Source organism: Aythya fuligula, chromosome 18 (assembly GCF_009819795.1).
Source record: "Aythya fuligula isolate bAytFul2 chromosome 18, bAytFul2.pri, whole genome shotgun sequence".
NCBI lineage: Eukaryota > Metazoa > Chordata > Aves > Anseriformes > Anatidae > Aythya > Aythya fuligula.
Window position 1 is genome coordinate 12,137,712 of NC_045576.1, and position 11,821 is coordinate 12,149,532.

The window sequence follows — 11,821 nt, forward strand, 5'->3', positions numbered from 1 at the left end:
CGGGTGCATCGTGGGGGAGGGAGCACCGGAGGGGGGAACGGGGGGGGGGGGGGGCACCGGCGAAGATGGAAGAGTGGGGGTCGGGGGGGACCGCGAGCACCGGGGGAGTCACCGGAGGAGCCGGGGGACGTGGGGGGCCGGGCACCGCGATGCCGGGGGGACCGGGGGACGCTGGGGGTGCCGCCGGGGGGCACCGGGGGGTGGAACCGGGATGAGCAAGAATAGGGGCGCCCCGGGCGTCCCGGGAGGAGACGAGAGGGATGCCCGGGGACGAGCGGGGTCGGGGCGCACCGGGGACCCCCCTCCCGCAGCCTCCCGCCCGCACGGGGCCGCGCTGCCCCGACCCAGCCCGGATCGCCGCCCCCCTGCCACCCCCCCCCTCCGCCCCGCCAGCAACGCAGCTCCGCGGCCGCGCTCACCGACGGCACCGGGGCCGGGACCGGGACCGGGACCCGCTGCGCACCCGCTCCGCCGCCGCCGCCTCCCGGTGAAGTTTCGATTTTCCGCCGAGCAGCCGAGGTTCCCCCGGGGGACGTCACCGCCACCGCCCCCGGCCCGGTGCGGCCAATCCTCGCCGCGGGATACGGGGGGGGCACGGAGCTCCGGTCACCGCCTCCCCATCCCCGGGGCGGCTCCTGCCTGGCTCCCGCCCCGCCGCCGACCGCGCATCACCCGCGGCACCGGAACACCGGGCCCGGGGGTGCCGCCGGGGGCGCGGCTGCAGCCGGGAGCTGTGCGCGCTGCCGTCGGGGGGCTCCGGGGGGGACCGGGCCGTGCCCCGCCGCAGCCCCGCGCCCTCCGCTTCGGCCCGGGCCCGGCCGTAGCCATTCTCGGTCCGCTCCCGGCCGCCCGTGCTGGGGGCACGGCGGGGCTGGGCTGCGGCACCGGGACGGGGACGGGATTTGGGAGGGCTCCGAGAGGGGCACCGCGGGACGGGCACGGGGAGCTGCCAGGCCGCCGGCCCTGCTCATCCCCTTCCAGCCCCGTTTCCTCGCTCTTGTTCCTCCCTGCCCTTTGCCCACCTCCGTGTGTCCCCCCCCGCCGGTCCCCTGCAGGTCCCGCTGCTCCCGAGCTGCTCTCCCCCCACGCCCCGGGACGTGCGGCCCCTCAGCGGGCTGCGAGGCGCTCGGGGGAGCTGCTCAGTGAGGGGTGCTCGACCCTGGGGCTGGGGCTCTGCAGGCACAGCCCCGGCCATGGCATCCCTCCTCCCTCTGTGCCTGAAATTTGGGGCATCCCTCCTCCCTCTGTGCCTGAAATTTGGGGCATCCCTCCTCCCTCCGTGCCTGAAATTTGGGGTCTGCCTGCCATCGTGGCCCCGAGCTCCCCCTCCCTGCCCCGATCCTCTCCGAGCTCCCGTCGGGGTGTGTGGAGCAGCACAACCAAAGGGCCAGGCTGGGCGAGGTGAAACACCCCAAACCCACTCCTCCGGGGTGCTCCCTCCTCATCTGGGGGAGATGGGCAGGCAGGCGGCATGCGAGCTCTTCCAGTGCTGCTGGAAAAGGCTCCTGTGCTGCTGCTGCGGGGACAAACTAACTCCCTGCCTGGCACTGCTCTGCTGCACAAACGCTGCTCTGGCCACCAGCAGGACCCCCCCTGCCTTCCCAGGCACTGCCGCCATCACCGCACAACCTTTGACCGTGCGGGAGCACAGCAGGAACTGCAGAATTGGTTTCAGTTTCATTTCTTTGGTTTGTGCTCAGCTGCACCAAGAAATTAGAGCTTAATTTTTCCTCCCCCCACAAAAGCGTCTTTTCTGAAGGAAGACAGAGATGCACACCAAGTCCTTTGTAGTTGCTGTTTTATTATGCCCTCCGTACGGGAGGGGGTCAGCCAACTGCAGCTCAGGAGAACTGCTTTGCTGAGGACCCCGGCCCCATACCCCACTGTCTGGCAGCACCATTTCACAGCAAGGCAGAGACCGATGGCACAGCAGCTGTCCCCTGGCAGGGCTGGCAGAAGTCTGGCGAGAGGTGGGAGGACAGCCATAGCCCTGCTGAAGGGCAGAGTCCAGCAGAAAATCCCACAAACCAAGGGGGATGGGTAAGAAGCAAAATAATCAATGTTTTCTTTATTTTCTGGCAGCCTGAGCTTGAGAGCTGCAGCACGGCCTTGGGCGTGCAGGGCAGCTCCAGCATCCTTGAAACTCACGGTGACAAGAGCACGCTCTGTGTCAGAGCTCGAAACAGATCTGAGTAAGAAAAGTTTCCAAAAATAAAACACCCGATTTAAAAAGGCAGCTGCTCCCAGGACAGAGCCAGCCTGGAATGGAGGGGGGGTGACTCCCGGTGGCAGCGATAGGAACCCTCCGGGTCACTCCCCCACCCCTGCCATCTCTCCCCCACACTGTGGTCCTGAGAAAGCCCCACGCAGCTCCTCTGCCTCACTGGATGAGCCCCTTGTGCAGCAGCGAGCTCTCGCTGGTGCTGGTGCTGTCGAAGGGGGCTGCCCCGCTGCCCCCTGGCTCCGCTCCGCCGCACCGCTCTGAGCAAGGAAGGGGGAAAGCAGGGCAGAGTTAATGCAGTGCTGGTCCTGAATCCAACTGCCCTCAGGCTGGGCTCCTGCTTGCCAGCAGCCCCGAGAGCATCCTGCCACAGCCGGGCAGCCTGAAGCCTCACCTGCCTCCTCCCAGCTGGGGAAATGTCGGAATCCTTCCAGGTCTGCAGCCAGCAGGGCTCGGAGAACCTGGTCCTGAGGGCAGAGAAACTGCAGCTGGGGAGCTTGGAGCTGGCAGGTTCCCCTCTGCCAGGGGCTCGGAGCCCTCCGGGCAGCCCAGGGCAGCGTGTGCTGTGCAGGACCTGCAGCCTTTGCCCCCACCCCGCATCCCGCAGCTGCACTCGGATGCTGCAACCTCCACCTCCGTGAGCTGAAGGTGCTACCAAGGGGTGGCTGCATCCTTGCTTTGCACAGGAGATGGGAGCAGTGGCCCTGCTGGCTGGTGCCACCCGAGGGCTTTCCCTGGTGTGGGGAGGGCTGAGCCCACCCGCGCAGACCCTTCTGGGGCTGCGCGTGGCCGTCCCGTACCTGCAGGCTGCAGAAGGCCAGCGAGATGCCGTGCTTGCGCAGCTCCTGCAGCAGCTCTGCCAGCCCCACCACCACCGTGTAATCGATGCTGCTGATGTGGTGGCAGTCCAGGATGATGGAGCACGGTGAGGGTGCTGCTGAAAGCAGAGCATGAGGTCGTTTCCCATTACGAGCACAGAATTAACAAGCACGGGGGACGCAGCTCTTAGGGCAGGACTCAGCCCTGCAGATCAGGCAGCCCAAAGCTGCATTTGACCTCAGCCAGGCCACCACAGGTCCCATCCCTAGCGAGCCACACATGGCTGGAAGGGCTGAGACAACCTCAGGAGTCCCTGCTGCAGGGAAGCCAGTCAGTGCCTGCTTACAGCCGCAGCCTGCAGGGCTCAGCCCATGCTTGCCTCCCCCAAAAGTGCTCTGGGAGGGCACCAGAGCCCTGCCCAGTCCCCAGCTCATACCGGTGGCTGGGGGCACGGTACCTGACAGAGCGCGGCTGCAGATGACATCCCGGAGGTGCTCGATGGCTGGGAAGTGCAGGCTGCTCCCCGGCTGCACCAGCAGCGTGCCCTGTCCCAACACCTGCACAAGACCCCCGGGATGAGCCACAGGGAGCTCCCCAATCCTGGCCGGCCCCAGCGCACCCACGCGAGGTGAGCAGCCCACCTTCAGCGGGGGCCTGGCGATGGAGTAGAGCAGCAGGATCCCCGAGACCAGCACCCCGGCCACAATGCCGTACTGCACCTCCCAGAAGCAGAAGAGGAACGTCACGCAGAGGGGAACAAGGTCCAGCCCTGCAAGAGAGACAGCCCCAAGCTCGGCCGTGCACAAAAACCTCTGTGTGCCTGGCTGGTAAAAGGCTGGTAAAATTGGGCTTTCTGCACCCAGTTCTGCACCCCCAGGACCCAAGGCCAGCACAGCTGAGTGGGGAACAGTGATCGGAGCGAGGGCAGAGCCCTTGTGCTTGGGTCAGCAAAGGCAGAAACCCCGGGCCAGAGGTGCTGGGCGTGCAGCCCCCCAGAAAAGGCTTGGGCTTGGTATTTCTGGGGTCCTGGCCAACCCCCTCTTGCCATCCCTCACGGGCCCAGGCAGTGTGGGGGCTCGCAGGGAGGGCCAAGGCACGGCCACCCCGCTTGTGCCCTCACTCTTAACCCTCCAGAGTGTCCTGAAGATCCCAGCGTCGAACATGGGGACCACGGCAGAGATGATGACGGCAGCCAGCGCCGCTTTGGGGATGTAGTAGAAGAGCGAGGTGAGGTACGCCAGCGAGAGCAGCACCAGGGCGCCTGCGGGAGGGCGGCAGCGCCTGAACCAGGGGGCCCCGAGTACGGGGGGGTCACCGAGGCCGGGAGCAGGCACTGGGGCTGGGAGAGGAGGAGGCGCAGCCCTACCTGTCACCAGCCCCCCTGCTGGGGTGCAGACGCCCGTCTGTGCATTCACTGCTGTCCTGGAACACAAGGCGGGCACGCTGTCCCCTCTGCTACCCGCAGACCCCAGGGACTGCAGCACATGGGTGGCAGGAGGGAAGCGGCCACGTGAGCACGGCCCAGGCCCAGTGCGAGGAGCTGGGGACCAGGACGCAGCCTCCAGGACCCACCGGGCCCTTGCCACCCTTAGCACGAAGTGTCGTGTAGCCCCCCTGACGGCACAGCCCCACGAGCATCTCGCAGGCCAGGCCCCGCTCCCCAGCCTGCTACCCACCGGCCAAAGCTTCCCGTGATGGGATACGATGAGAAGAAGGAGCCCAGGACGTTGGCAAAGCCTGCAGTGGGGAAAAGGAGGCGCTGGGGATGCAGCAGCTCCAGGAGGCACCACTCAGGGCCGCGAGACCAACGTGTGTCACCGCTGCCACCTCCATCCCACGTGGGAAATGGGGAGCGGGGCCTGTCCTGCTGCATGCACTGGGCTCAGGATGCTGAGGAAACCCCAGCTAATTTTTGTGCTTGTGATTGCTTCGCACTCGAGCTCTGCTCGTCCTGCTTGAGGAGTCCCCTTGCACACAGAGGAGGTCCCTGAGCAGTGACCCTGTGGGGACAGCTCCCAGGGCTGGTCTGCGGCACCCAGCAGGAAGGGCTGCAGGACACCGCGGTGCTGGGGCCGGATCCCCACCCCCTGCCCTGCTGCTCCGAGCGGCCTCTCACCTATGGCCAGCAGCTCCTGGTTGGGGTCGATCCTGTAGTCGTTCTGTGAGGCTGGAAGAAGGGGCGCAGCATCACCCAGTGCCTCCTGCAGGCTCAGCCCACCATGAACACAGAGCGGGGGCAGCACCGGGGGCAAAAATGGGGCCCCATCCTGGCACCCCAGGGTGCAGCAGCCCTGGGACAGTGCTCAGCTCCTGCCCAAACCCTGGCCATGTCCAACGCAGGGACCATCCTGCCCACCTCCACCGTTGCCCCCATGGGAAGAGCAATGCCCCCAGCCCCTCCAGCCCCTTGCATCCCTCCCCCCTCCCTCCAGCAGAATTGCAGGAGCTGTACCGAAAGCCTTGGCAATCGCAACGGTCTCCACCAGGCCCATGAGCGGGACCACAGCCAGCCCGACTCCCATGTCCTGGAGGGGAGGACAGCAAGTGCTATAGCAGCGGGACAGGGTTCGACCCGCACCGCAGCCCCCTCCTGGGCGAATGCAGGTGGAGGGGCTGCCCCTTCCCCGGGGCACTCGGGTATTTACAGGGATGCCGAGCACCGAGGAAGCAGCCCTGGGGAGGCCAGCATCACCCAGCCATCCTGGCACCCACCTCCACCATCGTCCCGAAGGGCACGGTGCCGTTGGGCTCAGCCTTGGAGAAGGGCGGCAGCCGGCAGGGGGGGAGGCCTTGGGGGATGCTGCCGGTGAGCGTCAGCGGCTGGGAGCCCCTGAGCTGGAAGCAGTAAGCCACCAGGCCAGCAAACAGGACCACGAGGGCGTTACGTGCTGCAGCGGAGAGAACAACCCTGACAACGTGCCAGGAGCCTGGGGCGGTGGGAGAGCATGGAGCAGGCGGGTACCCGGGCAGCGAGGTCTTCCAGCCTTAGGAAGGGGCAGGCAGGGCGGCAGGACCCCCCCAGGAGGCTTCGACCTCCCCAGCCCCAGAGGAGGCCGAGGCTGCAGGAGAGGCTGCCAGGGGAAAGCAGGGGACGGAGGCCAACGCACCGGTGGCGCAGGTCCAGACGATCAGGTAGCTGGCCCTGGTGGCCAGCGGCTCCGTGTGGCTGGCAGGGGGCAGGCGGCTCTTCATCTCCCGCAGCCCTGCGAGCGCTGCCAGGCAGACCAGCCCCAGGATGGCATCCCCAGGCCTGCAACAGCAACGTCAGTGGCAGCCCCTCGCAAGGACACTGCCTGTACCACCAGCAAGATGCATCACCTCGCTCCCAATGCTCCCCTTGCAGGGTACCCGAGCTGCCCTTGGACTGCCAAAAACTGGAAGAGGGCTTGTGGCACACAGACAGTCCCAAGGATGTGCCTTTGGGCTGTAAAAATCCTGATTTAGCTAACTGGGAGCAGAACATAGGACAAGTCTGCCCCATCCTTCTCCTCTAGCCACTTGGGAGCCCAAGCGCTTTGACACTTTGAATTCCCAGAACAAACAGAAAAGGCAGAGGACGGGTTCTCATGTCACAGTGCTGGGCAGGGACCGAGACACCAGTCCAAGTGTGCCCAGAGATGTGCTGCAAAGCATCAGAGCCCGAGAGCCTGCAGCTGCAGGGGGCATGGAGCAGGGAAGGCACTGGGACAATGCTGACCTGGTCTCCCCAATCCTCCTCAGCGTTTCATACACCTGCAGGAAAAACTGCCGAGGGATCCCGTGCAGCCCCAGGATGTTCTGTGCGGGGAGACAAAGCCTCGTGAGAGCCCTGCAGCGCTGGTGCTGGGACAGCTTACAGCGACCCCCCCCGAGTTCCCATGCACACATAGGGACAGCCATTCCCTGGTGCAGCTCCACATGGGCAGACCCCAGCAATGCTCTGATTTTCTCCCAGCTCCCTGAGACGCCTCAGCTTGTCCTGCCCCCCCAAGCACGCCCTCGGCCGGGAGGGAGCTCCAGTAAGGTCCTGGCTGCGACCACAGACCTCAGCCAACGCCAGGCCTCTGGTTTCTCACACATCGCCCTGAGTCTGTCTGATTTAGGTTAACCACAAAGGAAGCATTGCAGCTCCAGAAGAGCCAGAGTGCTGCAGGCACTGGAGGCCAGGGAGGGCTCAGCAGAGCTGCGAGCCCATCACAGCTCCCATCCCGCTCGCCCAGCACCTCCTGCCAGCAGCCAAATCAACCCCCTGCCACTGTTTCATCACTGTCCCCATGGCCACCAGCTCTCACCCCTTGCTGGTCGCAGGAGGAGGCCGTGTTCAGCTTGGTCTGCTCCAAGCAGAGCGCTTGGGGCTGGGGCTCACCAGGGCTGGCAGGGGGACCCTGTCCCCTTCATGGCTCCTTCCCCTCGCTCCCAGCCCATCACTAAGCACCTCGGCTCTGCAGCTCAGCCAGCTCTACAAGAGAGCATGCAAGGAGTGTGGAGCAGATCAGCAGCCCCTACCTTGACCTGGTTGAAGCTAATGGTGATGGATGCAGCCGATGTAAAGCCTTTTATGACCGGGCAGGAGATGAAGTCCAGCAGGAAGCCTGCATGGAACAAGGGGCAGTAAGTATGCTGCTGGCCCTGCTGGGGACCGCGGGGGGGTTGCAACACACACAGAGCTGTCGCAAGTGTTAGCAGGACAACCCCAGCATCTCAGTGAGCACAGAGCAGGGAACAACTCCAGGGCGTATCCCCAAAACATGACAGCGTGCAGCAGCAGCATCTCACCGAGGTGCAGGAGCCCCATGGCCAGCTGGATGCAGCCAGACAGGAAGGTGAGCAGCACGGCATAGACAGGGTCGTGGAAGGCGTAAGAGGAGACGAGCAGCGACATGATGGCCGTGGGACCCAGCGTCACGTCCTTGGCGGTGCCCAGGAAGCAGTAGACAAAGCAGCCCACGAAGGAGGAGTAGAGGCCGTACTGCGTGGGGACAAAGGCGCTCAGCACGGCGCTGGGAGCACGGCCTGAGCTGTCCCCAGCCCATGCACACGCGGCACAACCCCACGCGTGGGGCTGCCCCCGGCGCCCCCGAGCCCCCGTTGGCTGCGCATCCCGGCTCTGCCCGGGGCTCGGACACCCACCTGCGGGGGCAGCCCGGCCACCTCGGCGTACGCCAGCGCCTGCGGCACCACCGTGAGGCCCACGGTCACACCGGCGATCAGGTCGAGCTGCAGCCAGCCCGGCGAGTAGCGGGGCAGCCAGCCCAGCACCGGCAGCCGCCTCCGCAGCGCCCGGAGCCAGCGGCGCCGCCGGGGCTCGGGGGGCCCCCGCGCCCACATGGCTCAGGGCAGGAGCGGCCCCGGCCGGGCTCGGCGGGGGGCTGGCGGCATCCCGGGGGGGCCCGTCCGGTGCCGCCCGGTGCTGCCCGGTACCGCCGTCCCCAGGCTCCCGGCCCCGGGGGCAGGGTTCACCGGAGCGAGCAGCCCGCGGGGCTGTGCGGGGTCGTGCGGGACCCCGGGCGATCCCCGCTCCCTGCGCGCTGCCGGCAGCTCCCGGTGCATCCGGGAGGGCCCCTCCCGGGCCGGATCTGAGCCGCCCGGGCAGCCTCATGTGACGGGCAGAGGAGGAGCCGGGGCCGCCGAGCCCCGCCGCTACCGGGGCCGCTGCCGGGGCCGCTACCGGGGCCGGTGCCATGCGGCCCTGGGCGCTGCTGCCGCTGCTGCTGGGCGCGCTCCGACTCGGCGCAGCCCCCGCCCGCAACGCGCTGCTGCTGCTGGGTGAGCTCGGACCCCCCCGGACCTCCCCTCCTCCCGATCCTCCCCCCCGACCCCGCAGCGCCCCGGGGTCCCGCTCCCCGGTCCCCGCTCACCCCGCGCCCCTTCCCCGCAGCGGACGACGGCGGCTTCGAGAGCGGCGCCTACAACAACTCCGCCATCCGCACGCCCGCTCTGGACGCGCTGGCTCGCCGCAGCCTCCTCTTCCAAAACGCCTTCACCGCCGTCAGCAGCTGCTCCCCCAGCCGGGCCAGCATCCTCACCGGGCTGCCTCAGGTGGGCGCACCCCAGCCGCCCCCTACCCACACCCCTACCCCTATCCCAGACCCGCTCCCCGCACCGCAGCCACGGTCCGGGCACGGCTGGGTGCTCCGGGGCTGGCATCGCCCAGCTCTGTGGTCTTCCCTCTGTCTGCAGCACCAGAATGGGATGTATGGGCTGCACCAGGACGTGCACCACTTCAACTCCTTCGATGGCGTGCGGAGCCTGCCCCAGCTGCTCAGCCAGGCAAACGTCCGCACGGGTACGGAGCCCCCGGGATGGTGAAATGGGAAGGGAAACCTCCCCTCTGTGCCCCAGCACCCACTGGGCAAGAAGATGGCCTGTGGGTTACACAGCACCATGTGGGACCCTGCCCCTGCTCGGTGCTGCCGGCCGGGTTCTCCTGGCACACCGCGTGGCTGCGTCCCTGCAGGAATAATTGGGAAGAAGCACGTTGGGCCTGGGGCCGTCTACCCCTTTGACTTTGCCTACACGGAGGAGAACAGTTCAGTGCTGCAGGTGGGGAGGAACATCACCCGAATCAAACAGCTCGTCCGGCGCTTCCTCCAGAGCCAGGACACGAGGTGAGACCGGCCGTGTGTCCCTGGGATGGGGCTGAGCCACCACAGGGCCCCGAGCACCCTGCCAGGGGACACAGGGGGTGTCTGACCAGGGATAATCTGGAGGGGGCAAGGGCAGCCCCTCACTACACCCCCTCCACCTCCCTCCCGATCCCCAGGCCTTTCTTCCTTTACGTTGCCTTCCACGACCCCCACCGCTGCGGGCACTCCCAGCCCCAATACGGGGCCTTCTGTGAGAAATTCGGCAATGGAGAGAGTGGCATGGGCCGGATCCCCGACTGGAAGCCACAGCTCTACCGCCCGGAGGAAGTGCAGGTTGGGGTCTGTGGGGCTGCAGGGGGGCATGGGGGGGTCCGCGGGGGCTGCACAAACCTCCATCGCTGCTGTCAGCATCAACGTTATGGACAAAGGCTGCCTGGCGTGCCTGTGACATCCCCCCCCAGGGTCACCATGTGCCACTTCCCCTTTTTCCACGTAGGTCCCTCCCTTTGTTCCAGACACGCCGGCTGCCCGGGCGGACCTGGCAGCCCAGTACACGACCATCGGGCGCATGGACCAAGGTAGGAGCTGCCGAAATTGGGCCGGCACCCGTGCACACAGAGGGCCCTCCCACAGCCGCCCAGCTCTGCTCTGCCATCCACAGGGATTGGGCTGGTCCTGGAGGAGCTGCGGCGCACCGGTTTCCTCAACAGCACGCTGGTGATCTACACCTCTGACAACGGCATCCCCTTCCCCAGCGGCAGGACCAACCTCTACCGGTCAGGCACGGCCGAACCCTTGCTGATCTCCTCCCCGGAGCACACCGGGCGCTGGGGCCAAGTCAGCTCGGCCTTCGCCAGCCTCCTGGGTAAGAGCCCTCGGGCAGGGAGCAGAGCTGTGCCCAAGGGGCACGGCCAATTCCCCGTTCTGCCCGGGCTGGAACTCGGGGACCCCTCCCCGAGGGCAGCCCGCAGCTCTCAGCATCGCCATGCCAGGCTGTGGGAAGGGAGAGGGCAGAGCACGGAGTCACTGTGCCCTGCGGGGATATCCCACCAGGGTTGTGCTGCATTCCCTGCACTGCACCATCCTGGCCCCATGTGGCTGTCGTGTCCCTCCTGCCTCCCGAGCAGCCACAGCGGGAGGGAGCAGCGTGGCCACCGCAGCCCTGGTGGCAGCCCCCGGAGACCTTTCGGCCCCTCTTCAGGCTTGAGTTTGCTCCCATGGGCAGCAGCCCCCTCCTCTCACTCTTCTCTTCCCCTCCAGATGTCACGCCAACCATTCTGGACTGGTTCTCCATCCCCTACCCTTCCTATAGCATATTTGGCTCGAAGCGGGTGCAGCTCACAGGGAAATCTCTCCTGCCGGCACTGGAGAAGGAGCAGCCCTGGGCCACCACCTTCAGCAGCCAGAGCCACCACGAGGTGACCATGTACTACCCCATGCGGGCCATCCAGCACCACCAGTTCCGCCTCATCCACAACCTCAACTACAAGATGCCCTTTCCCATCGACCAGGACTTCTACGTCTCGCCCACTTTCCAAGACCTGCTCAGCCGCACGAGGGCCGGGCAGCCCACCCACTGGAACAAGACGCTGCACCAGTACTACTACAGGGACCGCTGGGAGCTCTTTGACCTAAGCCAGGACCCCACTGAGAGCCACAACCTGGCCCCCGATCCCCGGTACGCTGCCGTCTTCCAGATGCTTCGCACGCAGCTACTCAAGTGGCAGTGGGACACCGGGGACCCCTGGGTGTGTGCCCCCGATGCTGTGCTGGAGGAGAAGCTGAGCCCGCAGTGCCAGCCGCTGCACAACGAGCTGTGAGCACCCCGTGCAGCCCGGTGCTGCCCTGGGACCGGCCTCGCTGCGCTTTGTGCATCACACAGTGCCTGTCCCCGGAGCATTAAGGGATCCTCATGGCTTTACTCTCAGCCAGAGAAGCTGTGAAGCCAAATTGCTCCTCAATAAAGCCTCTGGAGGAGGTCTCTGTTTGTACCTGGAGTTCAGCACATCCCTGCCAGCACCCTTCCCCTGCTGCAGCTCTCAGCGCTGCGGTCTCTGTGAACCCTTCTGGAGAGCTGTGTGCTCGCTGCTCTCTGGGGAAATGGGCCAGCAGGCCCCAGTGAGCACACCCAAGTGGCAGGGTTTAATTTGGCAAAACACACAGAGCCTACAGAGTCTCCTTGGTGCGCTCGCCCAGGGGCTGGCACACCGCAGTG

The 11,821-nt window shown here is 66.5% G+C and overlaps 2 protein-coding genes across 4 annotated transcripts; one reads left to right on the plus strand and one right to left on the minus strand.

Moving 5' to 3' along the window:
- Nucleotides 1-1,791: 1,791 nt before the first annotated feature.
- On the minus strand, nucleotides 1,792-8,347 carry SLC26A11 (solute carrier family 26 member 11). Of its 3 annotated transcripts, none has more exons than XM_032199645.1 (16): nucleotides 8,150-8,347; nucleotides 7,796-7,988; nucleotides 7,526-7,611; nucleotides 6,738-6,817; nucleotides 6,148-6,290; nucleotides 5,753-5,928; nucleotides 5,493-5,565; nucleotides 5,157-5,207; nucleotides 4,717-4,777; nucleotides 4,407-4,462; nucleotides 4,161-4,301; nucleotides 3,682-3,809; nucleotides 3,498-3,597; nucleotides 3,022-3,155; nucleotides 2,616-2,688; nucleotides 1,792-2,481 (listed from the first exon to the last, which is right to left on the minus strand). In XM_032199645.1, exons 1-16 carry the CDS (start codon nucleotides 8,345-8,347, stop codon nucleotides 2,381-2,383), a joined length of 1,794 nt encoding a protein of 597 aa, XP_032055536.1. In that variant the 3' UTR covers nucleotides 1,792-2,380. The 3 variants fall into 3 exon arrangements, with proteins under 3 accessions (XP_032055536.1, XP_032055535.1, XP_032055537.1); XM_032199644.1 differs by having other exon boundaries at nucleotides 3,022-3,158; XM_032199646.1 differs by lacking the exons at nucleotides 5,493-5,565; nucleotides 5,753-5,928 and having other exon boundaries at nucleotides 3,022-3,158.
- A 353-nt stretch (nucleotides 8,348-8,700) lies between these two features.
- On the plus strand, nucleotides 8,701-11,585 carry SGSH (N-sulfoglucosamine sulfohydrolase). Its single transcript, XM_032199943.1, has 8 exons — nucleotides 8,701-8,785; nucleotides 8,898-9,058; nucleotides 9,200-9,305; nucleotides 9,477-9,627; nucleotides 9,783-9,939; nucleotides 10,103-10,184; nucleotides 10,268-10,471; nucleotides 10,867-11,585. The coding sequence occupies exons 1-8, from the start codon at nucleotides 8,701-8,703 to the stop codon at nucleotides 11,424-11,426; spliced, it is 1,506 nt and encodes a 501-aa protein (XP_032055834.1). The 3' UTR covers nucleotides 11,427-11,585.
- The last annotated feature ends 236 nt before the right edge of the window (nucleotides 11,586-11,821 follow it).

Excerpts from the sequence above, each read along its gene's own strand:
- SGSH (XM_032199943.1), top strand. The coding sequence starts at position 8,701 with ATGCGGCCCTGGGCGCTGCTGCCGCTGCTGCTGGGCGCGCTCCGACTC. Across the intron at positions 9,940-10,102 it reads ACCGCCCGGAGGAAGTGCAG|GTCCCTCCCTTTGTTCCAGA; the intron begins GTTGGGGTCTGT and ends TTTTCCACGTAG. Across the intron at positions 10,185-10,267 it reads CATCGGGCGCATGGACCAAG|GGATTGGGCTGGTCCTGGAG; the intron begins GTAGGAGCTGCC and ends TGCCATCCACAG.
- SLC26A11 (XM_032199644.1), bottom strand. The coding sequence starts at position 8,347 with ATGTGGGCGCGGGGGCCCCCCGAGCCCCGGCGGCGCCGCTGGCTCCGG. Across the intron at positions 3,810-4,160 it reads GACACTCTGGAGGGTTAAGA|GGCTGGACCTTGTTCCCCTC; the intron begins GTGAGGGCACAA and ends TCTCTCTTGCAG. Across the intron at positions 2,689-3,021 it reads TGGCCTTCTGCAGCCTGCAG|GACCAGGTTCTCCGAGCCCT; the intron begins GTACGGGACGGC and ends CTCTGCCCTCAG.